This window comes from Mesoplodon densirostris, chromosome 8, assembly GCF_025265405.1.
Source record: "Mesoplodon densirostris isolate mMesDen1 chromosome 8, mMesDen1 primary haplotype, whole genome shotgun sequence".
NCBI classification, from domain to species: domain Eukaryota; kingdom Metazoa; phylum Chordata; class Mammalia; order Artiodactyla; family Ziphiidae; genus Mesoplodon; species Mesoplodon densirostris.
Genome location: NC_082668.1, coordinates 81,019,620 through 81,044,927, shown reverse-complemented (window position 1 = coordinate 81,044,927; position 25,308 = coordinate 81,019,620). Strand labels below are relative to the sequence as shown.

At 35.8% G+C, this 25,308-nt stretch overlaps 1 protein-coding gene across 3 annotated transcripts in view; it reads right to left on the bottom strand.

Moving 5' to 3' along the window:
• Positions 1-25,308, bottom strand: part of SLC4A10 (solute carrier family 4 member 10) — a 222,832-nt gene that overhangs the window by 134,711 nt on the left and 62,813 nt on the right. For all 3 annotated transcript variants that reach the window (XM_060106607.1, XM_060106609.1, XM_060106608.1), the window contains exon 4: positions 6,633-6,771. In XM_060106607.1, the coding sequence (XP_059962590.1) occupies positions 6,633-6,771 (139 nt within the window). The remainder of the gene's footprint in view (positions 1-6,632; positions 6,772-25,308) is intronic.

Sequence of the window (25,308 nt, the reverse complement as noted above, 5' to 3'; positions counted from 1 at the left end):
GTTCCAGTTACTCCATTAGAGTATGATAAAATCCTACCTGCTCAATTGTGACAAGAAAAGAGTTAGATTCTAGCATTGCTCTGCTATCTCCCAGCTTGATGAGAGTGGGAAAGTTACAAGAAAGTTACTGCTTAAAAGGAATAGATCACCATTTGATCTGGAAGGTGAAAAATCACCAACCATTTTAATAATAAGGGAGTTACTCCTGTCAAAACGCATATTCCAATCTTACTTCTCAGCTCTATTCTGAGGGATGAGAGTGAAGAAAGAAATATAAAAGAAATGCTTCCAAAAAGTACTTCTCAGCAATTGATTAAAGAGATTCTAACCAGAGCTGTATAGTCATCATAACCACCAGATCTCCTTCCTTCAAGTCAGCCAGGAACACCTGTTTCTTAGAACCAGCTGAAGACGGATGCCTCTAGCCTTAAACAGGGAGGTTTGCACTTCAAATTCCTTATCAACAACTCTTTAATCATGAAAGAGCAAAATGTATAACACTAATTGGTGGAGAATATTATCATATATTGTTTTTCTGTCATCAAAGAAGATGAGCACACATATTATGTCCTTGAAAATAATACTTAGTTTTATGATGCAGTTGGAAGAAAAAAATTAGGTAGATGGTTCTTAATCTCAAAATTTGCCAGGTCATATAAAAACGGTTTCAAACTTAGTTCTATATTTAAAATATTATAATAGCAGCAGAAATAATTTAATTTATGTAGTTTTTTCATTAAAAAAGGTAATTCACACAGAATAACATGCCACCAGTTTAAGGCATTAAAAAACACAAGTAAAAAAATGGATGACTTGAAATAAAACAGATAAAGGAAATGAACAGTTAGTTCTCAGGAAAAAAATTAAAACATATGAAAAAATGTTCAATCTCACTAATAATTAGAGAAATACAAATTAAAACACTGAGATTTATTTTGCATCTATAAAATTAGCCAAAATTTTTACAAGTTTGATGATTTTGTGTGGCAAAGGTTTGGGGGAAATAAGCATTCTCATACATTGCTGAGGGAAGTATAAATTACCAAAACATTTTATGAAGGCAATTTTGCAATATCTATAAAAGTAAAAAAAAGTCTGCTCTCTTTGACACATAAATTCCACTGCTAAAAACTCACCCTACATGAATATCTACAAAATAATCCCAAAATATATGTGTAAATGATTATTGCAGCAATGTTTACAGCAAAAAAAAAAAAAGCAACCTAAATCTCTATCAAGACTGGCTAAATAAATGAAAGTTCATCCATAACTAAATGTGATGCAGTCATTAAAGAGATTAAAAAGATTGAGTAATCTGTATTGATAATATGGAAAATGATCCAAATATATTAAGTGAAAAAAGCAAGGCATGAATGCAGTATATAATACCTCTTATGTAATATAAAAAGGGCATACATTTACATGCATATCTAGGCATTAAAATTTTTATGAAAAGATGTACAAGAAGCAATTAATAGTGATTACCTTTGAGGAGAAGTACTATGAACAAGAGTAGAGCAATGTTCTTGCTTTTTTACCTTTCTATGACTTTTGAATTTTAAATATTAGCAGTTAGTTTTATTTTATTAATGTTAACAGAGATGAACTAGGTGAAAGCCATTTTTATCTTCTTCTATTTACTTTTAGTATATTTTATTTTATTTTATTTTTTTTTTTTATTAGTTTCTGCTTTATAACAAAGAGAATCAGTCATACATATACATCTGTTCCCACATCCCTTCCCTCATGCATCTCCCTCCCTCCCACCCTCCCCATCCCACCCCTCCAGGCGGTCACAAAGCACCGAGCTGATCTCCCTGTGCTCTGCGGCTGCTTCCCACTATCTATCTACCTTACGTTTGGTAGTGTATATATGTCCATGTGTCTCTTTCGCTTTGTCACAGCTTACCCTTCCCCCTTCCCATATCCTCAAGTCCATTCTCAAGTAGGTCTGTGTCTTTATTCCCGTTTTACCCCTAGGTTCTTCATGACATTTTTTTTTAATTCCGTATATATGTGTTAGCATACGGTATTTGTCTTTCTCTTTCTTATTTCACTCTGTATGACAGACTCTAGGTCTATCCACCTCATTACAAATAGCTCAGTTTCGTTTCTTTTTATGGCTGAGTAATATTCCATTGTATATATGTGCCACATCTTCTTTATCCATTCATTTGATGATGGACACTTAGGTTGCTTCCAGCTCTGGGCTATTGTGAATAGAGCTGCAATGAACATTTTGGTACATGTCTCTTTTTGAATTATGGTTTTCTCAGGGTATATGCCTAGTAGTGGGATTGCTGGGTCATATGGTAGTTCTATTTTTAGTTTTTTAAGGAACCTCCATACTGTTCTCCATAGTGGCTGTACCAATTCACATTCCCACCAGCAGTGCAAGAGTGTTCCCTTTTCTCCACACCCTCTCCAGCATTTATTGTTTCTAGATTTCTTGATGATGGCCATTCTGACTGGTGTGAGATGATATCTCATTGTAGTTTTGATTTGCATTTCTCTAATGATTAATGATGTTGAGCATTCTTTCATGTGTTTGTTGGCAGTCTGTATATCTTCTTTGGAGAAATGCCTATTTAAGTCTTCTGCCCATTTTTGAATTGGGTTGTTTGTTTTTTTGCTATTGAGCTGCATGAGCTGTTTATAAATTTTGGAGATTAATCCTTTGTCAGTTGCTTCATTTGCAAATATTTTCTCCCATTCTGAGGGTTGTCTTTTGGTCTTGTTTATGGTTTCCTTTGCTGTGCAAAAGCTTTGAAGTTTCATTAGGTCCCATTTGTTTATCTTTGTTTTTATTTCCATTTCTCTAGGAGGTGGGTCCAAAAGGATCTTGCTGTGATTTATGTCATAGAGTGTTCTGCCTATGTTTTCCTCTAAGAGTTTGATAGTTTCTGGCCTTACATTTAAGTGTTTAATCCATTTTGAGCTTATTTTTGTGTATGGTGTTAGGGAATGATCTAATCTCAAACTTTTACATGTCCCTGTCCAGTTTTCCCAGCACCACTTATTGAAGAGGCTGTCCTTTCTCCACTGTACATTACTGCCTCCTTTATCAAAGATAAGTTGGCCATATGTGCGTGGGTTTATCTCTGGGCTTTCTATCCTGATCCACTGATCTATCTTTCTGTTTTTATGCCAGTACCACACTGTCTTAATTACTGTAGCTTTGTAGTATAGTCTGAAGTCAGGGAGCCTGATTCCTCCAGCTCCGTTTTTCGTTCTCAAGATTGCTTTGGCTATTCGGGGTCTTTTGTTTTTCCAAACAAATTTTGAAATTTTTTGTTCTAGTTCTGTGAAAAATGCCAGTGGTAGTTTGATAGGGATTGCATTGAATCTGTAGATTGCTTTGGGTAGTAGAGTCATTTTCACAATATTGATTCTTCCAATCCAGGAGCATGGTATATCTCTCCGTCTATTTGTATCATCTTTAATTTCTTTCATCAGTGTCTTATAATTTTCTGCATACAGGTCTTTTGTCTCCTTAGGTAGGTTTATTCCTAGATATTTTATTCTTTTTGTTGCAATGGTAAATGGGAGTGTTTTCTTGATTTCATTTTCAGATTTTTCATCATTAGTGTACAGGAATGCCAGAGATTTCTGTACATTAATTTTGTATCCTGCTACTTTACCAAATTCATTGATTAGCTCTAGTAGTTTTTCGGTAGCATCTTTAGGATTCTCTATGTATAGTATCATGTCATCTGCAAACAGTGACAGCTTTACTTCTTCTTTTCCGATTTGGATTCCTTTTATTTCCTTTTCTTCTCTGATTGCTGTGGCTAAAACTTCCAAAACTATGTTGAATAAGAGTGGTGAGAGTGGGCAACCTTGTCTTGTTCCTGATCTTAGTGGAAATGGTTTCAGTTTTTCACCATTGAGGACGATGTTGGCTGTGGGTTTGTCATATATGGCCTTTATCATGTTGAGGAAAGTTCCCTGTATGCCTACTTTCTGCAGGGTTTTTATCATAAATGGGTGTTGAATTTTGTCGAAAGCTTTCTCTGCATCCATTGAGATGATCAGATGGTTTTTCTACTTCAACTTGTTAATATGGTGTATCACATTGATTGACTTGCGTATATTGAAGAATCCTTGCATTCCTGGGATAAACCCCACTTGATCATGGTGTATGATCCTTTTAATGTGCTGTTGGATTCTGTTTGCTAGTATTTTGTTGAGGATTTTTGCATCTATGTTCATCAGTGATATTGGCCTGTAGTTTTCTTTCTTTGTGACATCCTTGCCTGGTTTTGGTATCAAGGTGATGGTGGCCTCGTAGAATGAGTTTGGGAGTGTTCCTTCCTCTGATATTGTTTGGAAGAGTTTGAGAAGGATGGGTGTTAGCTCTTCTCTAAATGTTTGATAGAATTTGCCTGTGAAGCCATCTGGTCCTGGGCTTTTGTTTGATGGAAGATTTTTAATCACAGTTTCAATTTCAGTGCTTGTGATTGGTCTATTCATATTTTCTATTTCTTCCTGAGTCAGTCTTGGCAGGTTGTGCATTTCTAAGAATTTGTCCATTTCTTCCAGGTTGTCCATTTTATTGGCATAGAGTTGCTTATAGTAACCTCTCATGATCTTTTGTATTTCTGCAGTGTCCGTTGTTACTTCTCCTTTTTCATTTCTAATTCTATTGATTTGAGTCTTCTCCCTTCTTTTCTTGATGAGTCTGGCTAATGGTTTGTCAATTTTGTTTATCTTCTCAAAGAACCAGCTTTTAGTTTGGTTGATCTTTGCTATCATTTCCTTCATTTCTTTTTCATTTATTTCTGATCTGATCTTTATGATTTCTTTCCTTCTGCTAACTTTGGGGGTTTTTTGTTCTTCTTTCTCTAATTGCTTTAGGTGCATGGTCAGGTTGTTTACTCGAAATGTTTCCTGTTTCTTAAGGTGGGATTGTATTGCTATAAACTTCCCCCTTAGAACTGCTTTTGCTGCTTCCCATAGGTTTTGGGTCGTCGTGTCTCCATTGTCATTTGTTTCTAGGTATTTTTAAATTTCTTCTTGAATTCTTCAGTGATCACTTCGTTATTGAGTAGTGTATTGTTTAGCCTCCATGTGTTTGTATTGTTTACAGATCTTTTCCTGTAATTGATGTCTAGTCTCATAGCATTGTGGTCGGAAAAGATACTTGATACAATTTCAATTTTCTTAAATTTACCAAGGCTTGATTTGTGACCCAAGATATGATCTATCCTGGAAAATGTTCCATGAGCACTTGAGAAAAATGTGTATTCTGTTGTTTTTGGATGAAATGTCCTATAAATATCAACTAAGTCCATCTTGTTTAATGTATCATTTAAAGTTTGTGTTTCCTTATTTATTTTCATTTTGGATGATCTGTCCATTGGTGAAAGTGGGGTGTTAAAGTCCCCTACTATGATTGTGTTACTGTCGATTTCCCCTTTTATGGCTGTTAGTATTAGTATATTTTAAATAAAAGAGAGCTACAAAGACCACTTAGACTATATCAAACAAGAATTAACCAGGCCAGTATTATTTATGATATTATCATGATGGAACATTTAATTCCAACTACCTCTGGCTAGAGTTAAGGCAATGATTAAATACAAGACCTGAGACTCTATTCCTAAGGTGTACTGAATCTACATTTCAACAAGATCCCTGGTGATATGTATTCACATTAAAATTTCGGAAGCAGAAGGCAAAAGACAACCCTAGGCATGCCCGCAGTTCCTAGTGCACACCTGTATCACAGCATTCATTACACAGTACTTACAACTTTGTTTACTTATCTAAATCCTGCATTAGAGGTGAGGTTGTTAAAAGCAAGATCTAAGGTGTTTTTTTTCTTTTTCTTTTTTTCTTGTTTTTGGTGTGGCTTGTGGGATCTTAGTTCCTCAATCAGGGATTGAACTCGGGCCCTCAACAGTGAAAGCACAGTCCTAGCCACTGGACTGCCAGGGAATTCCCTAAGACTTTTGTTGTTGTTCTATATGCATTGCACCTGGCACACAATAGACCAAAAGTGTTTGTTAAATAAATGAGTAAATAAGCAGGAAAGGATGACAGCAATTCATCAATTACATGGCAATATGGAATTATTAATTACAAATGACAGAAAAAGTAATTTCTTAAAAATTATTTTTAAAAAACACTGTTTAAATGTACATATATATATATATATATATATATATATATATATATATATATATATATCCTAGAAACACATTACAAAATATTTTTTACCCTCAACAAATAGTACATAAATTCAGGACTCCAACTAAAGTCTCTTATAATGTTTGCCCTTTCTTTTAAAAAGTCCCATAAAATATCACCAGTTGGGGCACAACCTAGCAGTTGAAAAGATAGAAATAAATTACTGTTAGATATCTACTGTCTTCCTGAAGACACACAAATTATGCTACTGTTTAAGACTGTGGCTGCTGCTGGTTCTGCATCACTGTTTACTATAATTACAGCCTTCAGGTTTCATCCTGACCCATATACCATTATAGGATATGCCCAGGCCAGATGAGCAATTTTAGAAATCAGCAGCACTGATGGATGTTTGCAAAATTGTGGCATTAGATATCTCTCTTTCTAATAGCATAAAAATTCCTTAGTATACCTTCATCCTTCAACAAAAAAATTCTCACCTGGCTGTTTCTCGCCATTCAGCATCCTCACCTTCACGCCAGCAAATCTCATCCAGTTCCGTAAAAAGGTCATGAGGAATGTGTTCCTCATCATCATCCTCAGTTCCAAGAATAAACTGTACCCGCTGTGATGGGGTGTCTATTTAAATCAGAGACATGAACATGCATTATCATGACTTGGAGCTTGAAATATCCCGGTCACCGACTTCACACCACTCCAAACTCACATCTCCCCTGCCCCTCACACTGCAGCACGCAGCCAGGGTAGACTTGGGAAATTAAGACTAAATTTGGCATTATATTTAGTCTAGTGTAATGCGGGATCATAAATATGTAAAATGTAAATATGTAATGTATCTATATTATCAAAGTTAAAATCAAATGTGATGATTATTTTGGATTACATATAACATCATGGAAACTATTTCTACATCTCTCTTATACACACACACATTTTCTTTCATCACATATGCTACATTTTATGGTAATATTCATAAGAGGAGACTATGATAAAATTCACTTATACTAAAACTGTGCTGAATATAATTCACCAAAGAACTCCCTTGTGATGCTTCTTTGTAGTCACAACCTTATCCGTCTCCTAACCCCTGGCAACCACTAATCTGGTCCCTACTGCTATAGTTTTGCCTTTTCCACAATGCCATATAAATGGAAACATACAATGTATAGTTTTTTGAGACTGTTGTTATTCACTTATCATAATGCCTTTGAGATTTATCTGTGTCACTGAATGTATCAGTAATTCCTTCTTTTTATTGCTAAATAATAGTCCATTGCAGGAATGTACCATAGTTTTCTTATCCATTCACTTACTGAAAGGTATTTAGTTTACAATTTTTTCAATTATGAATAGAATTGCTATAAGTATTCTTGTACAGGTTTTTGTGTGAACATAAGTTTTTATTCTCTAGGGCAAATACCTACGAGTAGGATTGCTGGGTTACCTGGTAAATGTGTTGTTCAATCAATACATTTGTGGTGAAAATTATAAAACTTTATTGAATGATGTAAAAGTAGACCTAAATAATGAGTAAGTTTATATTAATGGGAAAGTCCAATAGTGGAAAACCATCTTAAAAATTCAATGTTATTCCAGTAAAACACCTGGTATTTTCAAACATTTTTTAAAGAATGAGTAAATCAGTAACAAGCAACAGTGATTACTGAAATCTATAATATTAAATACTTTGTGAAAATAAACCAATTAATCAGTAACTTAAAGGATTAGGTTATAATTAAGTCATGACTGAGGATTTCAGAAGTCAAAAGTGAAAAATATACATATTACATAAAACATAATATAGTGTCATACTTTCTGTTCAATACATGTTTGTGATGGGGCCCTAGCCTCTGCCTATATTATTAGCCTTACCTTCTGCCTCTCTTTCCCTTGCAATTCCATTCTGGGTACCTTAGCCTCCTTTCAGATTTTTAAAAATACCATGCTCCTTCCCACTTCAGGGCCATCGCACATACTGTTTCCTCTAGATCTCCCATATATCTTTCAGCATCTACCTCACTGTAATATGCTTCAGCAAGCCTACCTAATCAGCCTTATAAAACACAAACACACATATAAGCACACTCATATGCAATAATTAAGTCAGGCACCTGTTAACTCATAGCACTCTATACTTCTCCTTGCTATACTTACCTCAATTGTCATTTAAAATTTACTGTTCAATAACAAATTAAACACTTTAAATAGAAAATATTTCCAGCTGCCAGAATTAGTCTCTTAGAAGGAGATAGGATCTAGTCCCTAAAGAAGAAATTATGCATTCAAAAATACTTTTCAAATTATAAAGCATTATATAAATATTATTAATGATGACTGATGCTGAAGCTAGTGGTAGTGGGGATGGTTACAACGAAAATATAGGCCTGTCAAAATAGAGAGGTTTAGAATTAAAGCGCGGAGAATGAGAAGATAACAGTGCCGTTAATTAAAAGAGGGTTGTAACACGGGTAAGCCTTGAAGGCACTAAGTGAAATAAGACAGCAAAAGGTAATTACTATATGACCTCACTTACATGTGGAATCTTAAAAAAAAAAAAAAAAGACAAGATGAAACAAAACAATAAAACAAAACAAAAACACCAAACTCATGGAAAAAGGGATCAGATTTGTGCTTACCAGCTTTGGGGGTGTGGGGGAACTGGAGGAAAATGGTCAAAACGTATAAACTTCCAGTTACAAGATAAGTAAGTACTAGGGATGTAATGTACAACATGATGACTATAGTTAACACTGCTGTATGATATATAGGAAAGTTGTGAGTAGATCCTAAGAGTACTCATCTCAAGGAGACATTTTTTTCTTTTCTTTTTACTGTATCTATATGAGATGATGGATGTTAACTAAACCTATCATGGTAGTCATTTCACAACATATGTAAAGCAAACCATCACGCCATACACCTTAAACTTATACAGTGAGGTATGTCAATTATTTTTCAATAAAACTCGGGAAAAAAAAGGCTTGTCAGAATGAGGAGCCAGTATTGTAGGCTGAGAGCACAAGAGGCATCTTTTAGATATGCTGAGTTTCAGGTGATTATGGTTCAAACATATAAAGATGGTCACAGGAAAGGTGGATATTTGATTCTGGAAAAGCCGACAGGGTCAGAGGTAAAGACATGGGTTGCATTTAACTAGAGAAGTCATTTGATTACAATGGATGAGGACTCAGAAATGAAAGAATAGAGAGAGAAGACTCAGCATCAGGGGAATAATAAGGTTTAAGATTTAGGATGAGGAAGAGTTTAAAAAAATCAGAAGAGGGGCTTCCCTGGTGGCGCAGTGGTTGAGAGTCCGCCTGCCGATGCAGGGGACACAGGTTCGTGCCCCGGTCCGGGAAGATCCCACATGGCCGCGGAGCGGCTGGGCCTGTGAGCCATGGCCGCTGAGCCTGAGCATCCGGAGCCTGTGCTCCTCAACGGGAGAGGCCAGAACAGTGAGAGGCCCACGTACCACAAAAAAAAAAAAAAAAAAAAAAAAAAAAAAAAATCAGAAGAGGATTAGGTAGATATGTAAAAGAATTTATACATTAAACAAATATATAATGAGCACCTTCCATTGGTCAGGTGAATTAGACAGATATAAACAGAAAAAAACCCTCTGCCCTTATAAATCTGATAGAGAAAGTAGTACAACAGTGGTCAAGGTAGAAAAGGATTTCAAGAAGAATAAGAAGTCAATAATGTCAGATGCTGTAGAATCAATGAGGAGAACTAGGTGTAACAGGATTTGGACAGCTTAATGTTCAATAGCACTGGAATGCCAAAGACCATATATTGCTTTTACAATCAGAAAAATAAACAAACTATCAATATTTCTTTTGGCATACAGACCATATTTTCAACAAATGGTTAAAATCAAACATACAAAGTTATCTGAGGAAAGCGACTAATAGAATCATAACTGGAAATAAGCAAGTTCCTTTGCAAACTTTCATCTTTTCATTGTTAGCTATGTTACTCCTACTGCTTTAATTACTCACATATTAATTAACCAGGGTCTTAAATACATTTTTCCTAATAATCAGTGAAAACACTCTCCTTTCTGTAGGCCCTGTCCAAAAGTTCTCTATTTTTCAGGCCCTTTCTGGAGAACGGTCAAAAATATGTTGAGAAATATACTTCTTATAAAAACAGAACAAGCATAATGACAGAAGTGAATTGGAAAATTCCCTTTTACATATATGATCTTACTGTCATGAAAACCACAGGCCTCATACACAATGACATTTAGATCAAGAAAGCAGATTCACTAGATGTTTACCATTTTGCATTTCTGAATTATAGGTGTTTTTCTTCTTCTTTATCCTTGTTATATTTCAGATAAATCAATATTTAGATAATCTTCTGAAATCATGAAATGATGACAAGTTTAATGGTTCTGTTCCAAATTGATGTCTCCAGTCTCTTTGAAGCTCAGTATTATTTTCCATCTTCATTTGAACTTTAAAATTTTGCTCATATTATTTGAATGTACTATATAATCTATTCGTTTGGATTCCTTTATTTTAATTCATTTCATAATTGAAATAATATATTTACTATTAATGCTAATTAGTTCATTTTGTTATGGATTGATAAAAAGAACATTTCAGCTGAAGCATCAAGAGCCAACAGGCATTTCTCTCCAAAGGGGACGTGAAACTACATGCAGAACTTACAAACTATGTTCCTAAAAACCTAGTTACTTAACTCTAACTCTTTACCCATGCTAAGGCTATAAAAAGATCATAAGTTGAAAATAGCAGACACATTCTGGAAAGAATTTCTTCAAAGAAAGCTGTAACGTGAGTCCCAAGTTTCCTTACTCCCTTACAAAAGCAGGGGAGTAGGTTGTCTGCCTCTCCCTCAAGACAACTGAGTAGTGCTCTAGGGCATCATGAATTTAACATGTCTCCCCACAGTGGACTGGGGTATGATTCCTCCCTGAGAAACAAAGTCTGCCTAGCTGCTGATGGCTGAGATTGTTGCTGTGAATAACATGCACTCCAGAATTTACCAGGGCAATGAGTGTGTGCATGTTTTCTGTGAATCATATATGGGCTGCACCTATGAGACAGAGAGAGTCGGAGAGAAGCAGAGAGACAGACAGAGAGAGAGAATATGCAAGATAGAGAGAATGTGGAATGTGGGGTCATCTTAGATGCTGTCCAAGAGGCTGCCATGGAGCAATTACAAGACTTTAGCAGGGGGAATCTATCACTATAGCCGAATATCTGGGGGATAAGGAAGAATAAGTAATAAGGCAGAAAAGAGTGCAGGTAAAAAAAAATGAGTCCATTTAAATTCTTGCTAAGCCTAGAGAGTATGACATCAGCTTGTAAGACTACCAGCTAAGTAAGAGCTTTCCTGCCCCATTCCACTTAGTTCTTTTCATTTCCTATGTTCCAGATCTGAATGGATCAGAAACTAGTGTTAGAAAGATGATGGAGCATCTGGAAGAAGGAGAAGTTCAAGGTAGGAGGGGAAAAAAGCAACTACACTCTCTGTTCTCAACTGGAGCACACCTGGGCAAGAGAGGGAGGCAAAAGACCTTACAGTTAAAGCAAGTTCAAAGTTTTCACTATTACATGAGACTACATATTTTAGTTACTTATTAGAGGCCTTCAAGTTACCTACAAGTGACTAGAAAGGCTGGAGAACCCATCAGAGTTTTCATTCAGGAGCAGAATAACAATTAGATCCACTGAGTAAATACAAAGGGATGGTACAAGCCAGAATAGAGTTACTTTATAATTAAACCCCACAAGTAGTGTTCAGTCAATATAAAAGTTACAAGAATCCTAGAAATGATCATAGTTCTTTCATATTCATAAATGAGTCCTTCAAACTCAAAACTAACAACCTGATCAAAAACTGGGCCAAAGATTTTAACAGGCAACTCACCAGAGAATGACAAATAAGTACATGAAAAGATGCTCCACATCATATATTACCAGGGAAATGCAGATTAAGACAATGAGATACCATTATGCACCTATTAGAATGCCCCAAATCCAGAACACTAACTACACCAAATGCTGGCAAGGATGTGAAACAACAGGAACTCTCTTTCACTGCTGTTGGGAATGCAAAAGGGTATAACTCCGTTGGAAGACAGCTTAGCAGTCTCTTACAAAACTAAACATACTTTTACTCTATGGTAGAGCATTACACTCCTTGGTATTTACCAAAAGGAGTTGAAACTTATGCCCACCAAAAGACCCTGCACACAGATGTTTATAGCAGCTTTATTCATAGTTGCCAAAACTTGGAAGAAGCCAAGATGTCCTTCAGTAGGTGAATGGATAAATCTATTATGATTCACACAGACAATAAAATATTATTCAATGCTAAAAAGAAATGAGATAGTAAGCCATGAAAAGACATGGAGAAATCTTAAATGTATATTAGTAAGTGAAAGGAGCTGATTTAAAAGGGCTACATACTGTATGATTTCAACTATATGACATTCTGGAGAACTATGGAGAGAGTAAAAAGATCAGTGGTTGCTGGGGGTGGGAGTGGAATGAATAGGCTGAGAACAAAGGATTTTAAATACTCTGTATGATATTATAATGACAGATATGTCATTATACATTTGTCCAAACCCATAGAACATACAACACCAAGAGTGAGCCCTAAGGTAAAATATGGTTTTGTGCATGATTATGATGTGTCCATTTAAGTTCATCCTTGGTAAAAAAAATGTACCACTCTGAGTGATGTTAATAATGGGGGTGGCTATACCTGTGTAGAGCCAAGGAGTATATGGGAAACCTCTGTACTTTCCTGTCAATTTTCATGTAAACCTAAAACTCTTCTAAAAAATAAAGGCTTTTTTTTAACATCTTTATTGGAGTATAATTCCTTTACAATGGTGTGTTAGTTTCTGTTGTATAACAAAGTGAATCAGCTATACGTATACATATATCCCCATATCCCCTCCCTCTTGCATCTCCCTCCCACCCTCCCTATCCCACCCCTCTAGGTGGTCACAGAGCACCGAGCTGATCTCCCTGTGCTATGCGGCTGCTTCCCACTAGCTATCTATTTTACATTTGGTAGTGTATGTATGTCCATGCCACTCTCTCACTTTGTCTCAGCTTACCCTTCCCCCTCTCCGTGTCCTCAAGTCCATTCTCTAGTAGGTCTGTGTCTTTATTCCTGTCCTGCCCCTAGGTTCTTCAGAACCACTTTTTTTAGATTCCATATATATGTGTTAGCATACAGTATTTGTTTTTCTCCTTCTGACTTACTTCACTCTGTATGACAGACTCTAGGTCCATCCGCCTCACTACAAATAACTCAATTTCATTTCTTTTTATGGCTGAGTGATATTCCATTGTATATATGTACCACATCTTCTTTATCCATTCATCTGATGATGGACACTTAGGTTGCTTCCATGGCCTGCTTATTGTAAACAGAGTTGCAATGAACATTGTGGTACATGACTCTTTTTGAATTATGGTTTCTCAGGGTATATGCCCAGTAGTGGGATTGCTGGGTTGTATGTTAGTTCTATTTTTACTTTTTTAAGGAACCTCCATACTGTTCTCCATATTGGCTGTATCAATTTGCATTCCTACCAACAGTGCAAGAAGGTTCCCTTTTCTCCCCACCAGAATTTCTTGTTTGTAGATTTTTTGATGATGGCCACTCTGACCAGTGTGAGGTAATACCTCATTGTAGTTTCGGTTTGCATTTCTCTAATGAGTACTGTTGTTGAGCATCCTTTAATGTGTTTGTTGGCAACCTGTATATCTTCTTTGGAGAAAAGTCTATTTAGGTGTTCTGCCCATTTTTGGACTGGGTTGTTTGTTTTTTTGATATTGAGCTGCATGAACTGCTTGTATATTTTGGGGATTAATCCTTTGTCAGTTGCTTCATTTGCAAATATTTTCTCCCATTCTGAGGGTTGTCTTTTCGTCTTGTTTATGATTTCTTTTGCTGTGTAAAAGCTTTTAAGTTTCATTAGGTCCCATTTGTTTATTTTTGTTTTTATTTCCATTTCTCTAGGAGGTGGGTGGAAAAGGCTCTTGCTGTGATTTATGTCATAGAGTGTTCTGCCTATGTTTTCCTCTATGAGGTTTATAGTGTCTGGCCTTAACATTTAGGTCTTTAATTCACTTTGAGTTTATTTTTGTGTATGGTGTTAGGGAGTGTTCTAATTTCATTCTTTTACATGTAGCTGTCCAATTTTCCCAGCACCACTTATTGAAGAGGCTGTCTTTTCTCCATTGTATATTCTTGCCTCCTTTATCAAAGATAAGCTGACCACATGTGCGTGGGTTTATCTCTGGGCCAAAATATAAAGTCTTAAAATACAGGGCATCTCAGTTTTTAAATTGTTAAATTGTTCCCACCAATGTGCCGTACTATATCTTATATATGATTACATATATTTAAGAAATTATAAGAAAGGAAAAAGAAACTACTTTTATATAGCATATTTGCTGCAGGCATTAGTAAAGCATTTCCTTTTTAAAATGTTAATATATGAGATATGGTTTATTGCCAAATATTTTAAGAAATTTGTCAAACTAAATTTTATAGCAAAATGAATAAGAATTGAGTCAATAGCCAAGTCTCCTGCTTAACAACCTCTTCAAAAGAATATGCCAGTTTCCTAGATGTAACATGAATGTTGATTTTGAAATGAGACTGATGGATTTCCATAAATATCAAATATACTTAAGGAAATCACAGTGCGGCATATACATTTATGATTTAATTTATCTGAAATAAGAAGCTAGTATTATATTCTTCCTAAAAGTATACTATCTGGGTGATAGTAATATATACTAAACCCAATCACATCAGAGTCAAATGAAATGCTTCTTGACAGCCTGTTACCTCTGTGGCTGGTTCTCTGGACCAAAAAAAAAAAAAATTAAAAATTAAATAAAGTCAGTGCTTCAAACAGCTGTAAAAAAGAGCTTAAGTTGTAATTTTAGAGTTACACTAAGAAATCAATTAAATTTTTCTATTAGACCTACTCAGTGTGACCAGACATAGCAGTTTTGTGTTTCATGACAGCCTATTCTAACTACTCACTCACTTGTCAGAAACCAAATCCCAGAGTAGCCATGCCTCAACATTGGTATTATGTTTCTCATGCTTTTGAAACAATTTCTCTCATCACTGTTTTCAATGACTTATTTCAGTTTACTCTGCATCAGTAATCTGGGTATCTATAACACTTACCTTGCATCCAACCCCCCAAACTCAAGTACTATGTGCAGGAAGCTTGCATTTAAGACTTAATAGTATTTCCCCTAATAAAGCATGAGGATCACTCATCACAACATAGTCATTAAATAAACATGAGGAAATAAGACCCTCATAGTTATGAATAAAGAGGATTTGAAAGTCTGAGGTAGGGCATCATAGGTTTAAAAGACTTCTCGAAGACACAATGATAACAGCATAGGAAATAATAATTTATTAACATAGGATAATCTATTCATGGACAAGAGGTATTTTATTTGGGTTTTAAACAACATATGACTCTGTGTATCTGGCTTTTCATTCTTTAGAGTAGAAATGATTTTATAGCTATTAGGTTATGCTCACAAAAGTCTTTTTATGATCATCCCATCAACGTACTTTTAATGTCTTAAAGAAAGGCTCAAATTATGTTTCAATACAGCAAATATTCAAAATGTGTTATTCAATGACTTTTTAAATATCTATGCAACTTAAAATTGTATGACATAAATCATGTAAATTATAGTAATATCACAATCAGAAAGAATTTTTCTACGCATAAATATTTCTCCTATGTTGATAGGTATTTTATTTATTTTTAAGATAGCCACTGAAAACATAGATCATTGTAATACAAACTGTAGCTAAGACTATGATAGATTAAGATAAGGTTCTGTTTATGTATTTAGTAAAATATATAATGGAAATAAATTACAGCATGGAGAAAGCTGCACTAGGGAATAAGGGTCTCAGCCTCTTCGTGTCCTCTTCTGGAATTTGTAGATACATCAAAAGACACCATTAAAAGAGTGAAAAGATAAGCCACAAATGTGAGATAATTGAAACATGAAAAACCAACAAAAGACTTATGTCCATAATATATAAAGAACTTCTACAAATCAAAAAGAATAAATGATCCAATTAAAAAAAAAAACAAGCATAAGATCTGAATAGGCACCTCATAGAAGACGCTATCCAAATGGCCAAAAAAGCACATGCAAAGTTACACAACCTCACTGGTAATCAAGAAATGCAAATTAAGATAATGACATACCATTATGCCCCTCATTAGATAGTTAATGTTAATAGAATGAAATTGTCAAGTGGTACTTAGAATGTAAAACAACATATGCTCTCACACGTTGCTGGTGAAAGTGTTAATACATACCCTATTTTGGAAACTGTTTGGCATTACCTACTAAAGTTGAAATACACATATCCTGTGACTCAGCAACAAATAATTTCATTCCTAGGTATGAGAAATGCATATGTGCACCAAGAGACATATACAAAAATGTTCACAGCACTGTTCTTCATAGTATCTCCAAAAATTAAATAACCTAAATTTTCATTAATAGTAGAATGCATGGTATATACAAACAAATGAGCACTGTACAATAACGAAAATGAATAAACCAAAGCTACAGCTAAAAACGTTGGTGAATCCCACTAAACACACAATGTTGAACAACAGAGACACAAATACCTCCTGTATGACTTCGTTTATAAAAAGTTCAAAAACAGGCAAAACACCCAATGTAAGAAGACAGACTAGAGATCCTTTTGGGGAGAAGGGAGAGAGTAGCGACTGGGAGGGAGGACAAAGGGGCTTTCTGGAGTGCTAGCCAAGACAATATTTACACAGATGTTTCTTTGTCATAAATCATTGAGTTGTACGTTTATGTTTCTAAGTTTTAACATTCATAAATACCTGTGTTACACTTTACATAAAATAATTTTTTAAAAAACTCATTGATATTCTTATATATCAGCCAATTGGGAGTTAAATAGGAACAGGAAGCTATTGCCATCAATAAACAGATTTGAAGTTATGTTTTCTGTATTTGCTTCATTTTTCCTAAAATGTGTGCACAATTTATCATCTAAGAATGGAAAAATACCAGGTCTAATTCAAGGGTTGTGCTAATTTATATAGTACCTTTGAGTACCATATTTTAAATAAGCATTTAGTAAAGTAGATGTCTTTAAGTTTTATTTCTAGTGCTTATAGATTAATTATAATTTATATACTGTTGTCATCTCTCCTGTTACATTCTTTGTTGGGACGCTGAGGAGCAAAGTAACATTAAAGTGTTCTGAATTTCTCTCATTATCTTTTATATTTTCACTGACTTCAAGCTAATGCTTCCAACTTATTTTTAAACAACTCAACCATGTTCCTGGTTGAAAATATAATTTTAAATTATATAAGGTGAATGAAAGACAATATTAAAAATAACAAGATGAAAAGTTTTAGCAGTATTCTGTTGTCAGGGAATTGATTACAGTAGGAAGAAAAATTAATCATCACAATCTTATACAAACAATTTGTTAAGTGCAGTAACAAAAGTAGATTGAACTTATTTGCAGTCATCAAAAGTTTTGTATAATCAAAGTAACACCACCACCATAACGACACAGTCAAAAAGCTGGGTCTGGGCTTCCCTGGTGGCGCAGTGGTTGAGAGTCCGCCTGCCGATGTGGGGGACGTGGGTTCGTGCCCCAGCCCGGGAGGGTCCCGCATGCGTGGAGCGGCTGGGCCCGTGAGCCATGGCCGCTGAGCCTGCGCGTCCGGAGCCTGTGTTCCGCAGCGGGAGAGGCCACAGCAGTGAGAGGCCCGCGTACCGCAAAAAAAAAAAAAAAAAAAAAAAAAGCTGGGTCTGTCTTTGGACTCACCTAGAAATCACATTCCAACCATGGGATCTGGTGGACTAGACCCAGCCATTGCAGGCCTGTGACATGAGCATAATGTCTCTGCTACAGTAAGGCCTGTTCAGTTTTCCCTGGATGCAGCACTGATACAACCAGGTTCCTAACAACACCGCCTTACGTGATTGGGTTATATAATAAAGTGGGATTCTGTGGATGTTTCTAATATATTGGAATGACAACATTTTTGAGTGCCAGTATTCAAACATTTACACTAAAATCTTTTTGTTAAATTGATCCTTGCTCCAGAAATATGGGTCCAAATTATTCCGTGCCTTCATAAACCCATACTCCAATTTACAATATAAAAGCCCCAGGATCCCAGCAGAGGAAACTGATGCTTCCTTGCATATCATCTCCTCTATCTCATACCTCTTTGAAGTTGAATTCTTTATAATTTTAAAGCACCTGTAGGAATGTCTTCCAAAGATTTTCTTTGAAATCTTTCCAAGTAAAATAAGTATTTCTTAAGTAGTCAGAAATTTTCTTCGAAGGCTTCAGCATAGTAATCTCATATATTCACACTATGCTGAGTATCAAAGTCCAAATCAAGTGGGATGGTGTTCATAACATGGTTTCAGTCTCAGCATGTAACTGAGTACTTGATTATCAAGGCACTTAAACTGACTGTGGAATAGGAACATAGGCAGATTATTAGTCCTGAAGAAACTTTAAAAAGTGAAATGTAGGAGGTTCTACTGCTTAGCAACTACTAGGGTGCCACACCTTTGTCCCTGATAAAACAGATCTTAGGTCTAAATGGTAATAAAGATACTCAGATGGTTGGTGGAGGAAGGAATAGGTGGCATCCAAAAATAGTGGCTGACACATCAGTGGCAGAATCTGGGCTACCTGGCTTATTGCCAAGTTTCCCAAATAAAGAGGCAGGACTTTCTTAAGATAGATCAATGGCTCTTGATCCTAGCTGGATATTAAATCACCTGGGATACTTTTTAAAAATACCATGACCGGGCCTCCCTGGTGGCGCAGTGGTTGGGAGTCTGCCTGCCGATGCAGGGGACGCGGGTTCGTGCCCCGGTCTGGGAGGATCCCACATGCCGCGGAGTGGCTGGGCCCGTGGGCCATGGCCGCTGAGCCTGCGCGTCCGGAGCCTGTGCTCTGCAACGGAAGAGGCCACAACAGTGAGAGGCCCGTGTAACGCAATAAATAAATAAATAAATAAATAAATAAATAAAATAAAATAAAAATAAAATAAAATAAAATAAAATAAAAAATAAAAATACCGTGACCTACAGAAAGAGAAAGACAAATACCGTATGCTAACACATATATATGTAATTTAAGAAAAAAAAATATCATGAAGAACCTAGGGGTAAGACAGGAATAAAGACACAGACCTACTTGAGAATGGACTTGAGGATATGGGGAGGGGGAAGGGTAAGCTGGGACGAAGTGAGAAAGTGGCATGGACATATATACTCTACCAAACGTAAAATAGATAGCTAGTGGGAAGCAGCCGCATAGCACAAGGAGATCAGCTTGGTGCTTTGTGACCACCTGGAGGGGTGGGATAGGGAGGGTGGGAGGGAGGGAGACACAAGAGGGAAGAGATATGGGAACATATGTATATGTATAACTGATTCACTTTGTTATAAAGCAGAAAATAGCACACCATTGTAAAGCAATTATACTCCAATAAAGATGTAAAAAAACAAAAAAAAACCATGACCTAGGAAAACACCCAAGATTAATTAAATAAAAGCCTTTGAGCATCAATATTTTTTAAAAGCTCCTCAGATGAGTCTAACATGCAACAAGATTTGACAAGCAATATTCTAGAGTTTGTCCAATTTTAATGTGCATATAAGTTACCAAAAGTTATTGCTAATACACAGATTCTGATTCAAGAGGTCTGGGATGGGGCCTGAGATTCTGCATTTCTAACAAGCTCAAATGTGATGCTAATATTGCTGGCTCATGGACCACACTTCTTTTCTTTTTAATATTTAACATTCTTTATTCGATAAGGACATTTTAAAATTCTCTTTTCTTCTACTTAATCCCTTGTTATTGAGTCCCAGCCTTTCAGCTGACTCTGACCTATTTTCTTTATAAAGAGCAGTAGTATAAATGTTTTTGACCATGAATGCCATTACATAGTTTGCACCCTCATTCATCACATCCTTACCACTCCCTTTTGTTTTAGTCCAGTCAGTTCTCCCACCTCTGCTACTTGAGTCCAACCATAATAGGTATTTGTGCTATTCCTGCTCCAGTGTCTTTCATTTTTTTTAAGCATCTTTATTGGAGTATCATTGCCTTACAATGTTGTGTTAGCTTCTGCTTTATAACAAAGTGAATCAGCTATATGTATATATATATCCCCATATCCCCACACTCTTGCGTCTCCCTCCCACGCTCCCTATCCCACCCCTCTAGGTGGTCACAGAGCACCGAGCTGATCTCCCTGTGCTATACAGCTGCTTCCCACTAGCTATCTAGTTTACATTTTGTAGTGTATATATGTCAATGCTATTCTCTCACTTCATCCCAGCTTACCCTAACCCCTCCCCGTGCCCTCAAGTCCATTCTATACTTCTGCATCTTTATTCCTGTCCTGCCCCTAGGTTCATCAGAACCACTTTTTTTTTTAGAATCCATATATATGTTAGCATACAGTATTTGTTTTTCTCTTTCACTTCCCTTTGTATAACAGATTCTAGGTCCATCCACCTCACTACAAATAACTCAATTTCGTTTCTTTTAATGACTTAGTAATATTCCATTGTATATATGTGCCACATCTTCTTTATCTATTCATCTGTAGATGGACGCATAGGTTGCTTCCATGTCCTGGCTATTGTAAATAGAGCTGCAATGAACATTGTGGTACATGACTCTTTTTGAATTATGGTTTTCGCAGGGTATATGCCGAGTAGTGGGATTGCTGGGTCGTACGGTAGTTCTATTTTTAGTTTTTTAAGGAACCTCCATACTGCTCTCCATAGTGGCTGTATCAATTTACATTCCTACCAACAGTACAAGAGGGTTCCCTTTTCTCCACACCCTTGCCAGCAATTTATTGTTTGTAGATTTTTTGATGAAGGCCATTCTGATTAGTGTGAGGTGATACCTCATTGCAGTTTTGATTTGCATTTCTCTAATGATTAGTGATGTTGAGAATCCTTTCATGTGTTTGTTGGCAATCTGTATATCTTCTTTGGAGAAATGTCTATTTAGGTCTTCTGCTCATTTTTGGATTGGGTTGTTTGTTTTTTTGATATTGAGCTGCATGAGCTGCTTGTATATTTTGGATATTAATCCTTTGTCATTTGCTTCGTTTGCAAATATTTTCTCCCATTCTGAGGGTTGTCTTTTCATCTTGTTTATGGTTTCCTTTGCTGTACAAAAGCTTTTAAGTTTCACTAGGTCCCATTTGTCTATTTTCATTTTTATTTCCATTACTCTAGGAGGTGGATCAAAAAAGATCTTGCTGTGATTTAGTCAAAGAGCGTTCTTGCTACGTTTTCCTCTAAGAGTTTTATAGTGTCTGGCCTTACATTTAGGTCTTTAATCCATTTTGAGTTTATTTTTCTGTATGGTGTTAGGGAGTGTTCTAATTTCATTCTTTTACATGTAGCTGCCCAGTTTTCCCAGCACCACTTATGGAAGAGGCTGTCTTTTCTCCATTGTATATTCTTGTCCCCTTTATCAAAAATAAGGTGACCATATGTGTGTGGGTTTATCTCTGGGCTTTCTACCCTGTTCCATTGATCTATATTTCTGTTTTGTGCCTACTGGCACAAAATCAACATACTGTCTTGATCACTGTAGCTTTATAGTATAGTCTGAAGTCAGGGAGCCTGATTCCTCCTGCTCTGTTTTTCTTTCTCAAGATTGCTTTGGCTATTCAGGGTCTTTTGTGTTTCCAAACAAATTGTGAAATTTTTGTTCTAGTTCTGTGAAAAATGCCATTGGTAGTTTGATAGGGATTGTATTGAATCTGTAGATTGCTTTGGGTAGTATCGTCATTTTCACAATGTTCATTCTTCTAATCCAAGAACATGGTATATCTATCCATCTGTTTGTATCACCTTTAATTTCTTTCATCAGTGTCTTATAGTTTTCTGCATACAGTTCTTTTTCCTCCTTAGGTAGGTTTATTCCTAGGTATTTTATTATTTTTGTTGTAGTGGTAAATGGGAAATGTTTCCTTAATTTTTCTTTCAGAGTTTTTGTCATTAGTGTATAAGAATGCAAGAGATTTCTGTGCATCAATTTTGTATCCTGCTACTTTACCAAATTCATTGATTAGCTCTAGTAGTTTTCTGGTAGCATCTTTAGGATTCTCTATGTATAGTATCTTGTCATCTGCAAACAGTGACAGCTTTACTTCTTCTTTTCTGATTTGGATTCCTTTTGTTTCTTTTTCTTCTCTGACTGCTGTGGCTAAAACTTCCAAAACTATGTTGAATAATCGTGGTGAGAGTGGGCAACCTTGTCTTTTTCCTGATCTTAGAGGAAATGGTTTCAGTTTTTCGCCATAGAGAACAACGTTGTCTGTGGGTTTGTCATATATGGCCTTTATTATATTGAGGTAGGTTCCCTGTATGCCTGGAGAGTTTTTACCATAAATGGGTGTTGAATTTTGTCAAAAGCTTTTTCTGCATCTATTGAGATTATCATATGGTTTTTATCCTTCAATTTGTTAATATGGTGTATCACACTGATTGATTTGCATATATTGAAGAATCCTTGCATTCCTGGGGTAAACCCTACTTGATCATGGTGTATGATCCTTTTAATGTGCTGTTGCATTCTGTTTGCTAGTATTTTGTTGAGGATTTTTGCATCTGTGTTCATCAGTGATATTGGCCTGTAATTTTCTTTTGTCTGGTTTTGGTATCAGGGTGACGGTAGCCTCATAGAATGAGTTTGGGAGTGTTCCTTCCTCTGCTATACTTTGGAAGAGTTTGTGAAGGATAGGTGTTAGCTCTTCTGTAAATTTTTGATAGAATTCGCCTGTGAAGCCATCTGGTCCTGGGCTTTTGTTTGTTGGAAGATTTTTAATCAATCACAGTTTCAATTTCAGTGCTAGTGATTGGTCTGTTTATATTTTCTATTTTCTCCTGTTTCAGACTCAGGAGGTTGCACTTTTCTAAGAATTTGTCCGTTTCTTCCAGGTTGTCCATTTTATTGGTGTACAGTTGCTTATAGTAATCTCACATGATCCTTTGTATTTCTGTAGTGTCAGTTGTTACTTCTCCTTTTTCTTTTCTAATTCTGTTGATTTGAGTCTTCTCCCTTTTTTTCTTGATGAGTCTGGCTAATGGTTTATCGATTTTGTTTATCTTCTCAAAGACCCAGCTTTTAGTTTTTATTGTTCTTTGCTATTGATTCCTTCATATATTTTTCATTTATTTCTGATCTGATCTTTATGATTTCTTTCCTTCTGCTAACTTTAGGGTTTTTTGTTGTTCTTTCTCTAACTGCTTTAGATGTACAGTTAGGTTGTTTATTTGGGATGTTTCATGTATCTTGTTTCTTGTTTCTTGAGGTAGGATTGTATTGCTATAAACTTCCCTCTTAAACTGCTTTTGCTGCATCCCATAGGTTTTGGGTCATCGTGTTTTCATTGTCATTTGTTTCTAGGTTTTTTTTTTTATTTCCTCTTTGATTTCTTCAGTGATCTCTTGGCTATTTAGCAGCATATTGTTTAGACTCTATGTGTTTGTATTTTTTACAGTTTTTTTTTCCTGTAATAGATACCTAGTCTCATAGCATTGTGATGGTCCACACTTTTAATAGCAAAGTTTCTAGAACACTGGATCTCAACCTTGGTTTCACATTTGAATCACCTGGGGTATTTTTTTAAAATACCTATGCTTGGGTCCCACCCACAGAGATTTTGACTGGTATGGGATTTGGCCATTAAAATGTTTTTTAAACCCCCCCAGTGCAGCCAAGGTTGAGAACCACAGTTCTAGAAAAATTGACATAATGTATCCAGCTATGGAAAAAAAGAATAACATGACAGAGGCAGGGGGAACAAGCTTATGTTTGTTTACTAAATATTTCTAAGTTAATGTGAATGCCGCTTATTTTGTCAAATATTAGAAGTATTTAAGAAACTCAAAGTAACCATTAAAGCTTATTCCAACAGATATTCCATTCCCAGAGTCTAAGAGGGGGTCTCTCCTAACTATAAACAGATGAAGCTGGAGTAAGAGAAGTCTACCCAGTTGTATCTTTTTTATACTCCCAGACTCCACTTCATGAAACAAAAAACCCTGAAAACGTGGGGGACACTTTCCCACCTCCGCTTCTGCCCACTGACTCAGAGATGATCATCCTTCTATCATGCTGGTGCAGGATACCCAGGATACTTTTCTTTACACACTCCCATCAATCATTCTACTTCTGGAAGAAGTACATGGTATTTGGGGAAGTTTGATGCCCATAACTATACACAGCGATGGAGACAAAGAGCACACTAATGGCAGTGCCTCTCTAAGCCACCTTAGGATATAGCTGGACATACATAGTATGGAGATATTTTGCCTTGGAAAACGGTGAGTAAAAAGAAAAAAACTGGCAGCCTGTAAAAATACTATAAATCAAAGGAAAGTTAAAATAATCTTGATGGCCCAAAAGAAGATGATACCTCTGAAAATTATCTACTTCAGAATCAAAAGAAAATGTCCAGAAATAGTGGGGATCATCAATAGACTAAAAACAAAGACTCTATCAAGCAGGAAAAACAAATACTAATTAGGAAAGGACAGGAGGAAATGTAAAGAAAATCAGATGAGATAAGAAAGAAACTTAAAACTAAAGATGCAACAGCAAAATCAAAACCCCTAATAGAAGTAGTAAAATGCAGAACCGATACTACAGATAATGAAATGAATAATGAGAGACTAATTTTAAGCTACCAAAAAAAGGACAACAAGCAGATATCATCAACCCAACATGCAGATATAATTCACAAAGAAGAGACCAAAGTAAGTGGAACAGAATCAGATAAGACAGGAAAATATTCTCTCAGCAGAAAAATATCAGTGTATGCAGACTGGAAATGCTTTTTAACATACTTACCATTAGGCCTATCGTAGCAAGTTTTCTTAAATAAAGGGACACAAAAAATTGTCTATAAGCATTCAAGCTTAAAAGACATAACCTTAAAAAATGAAAAAACAGAGAGACTACAAATTTCTCTTCAATACTTAGCAAAACCAGATATTAAATAAAGCAATGTCTATAGAGTATTAAAAG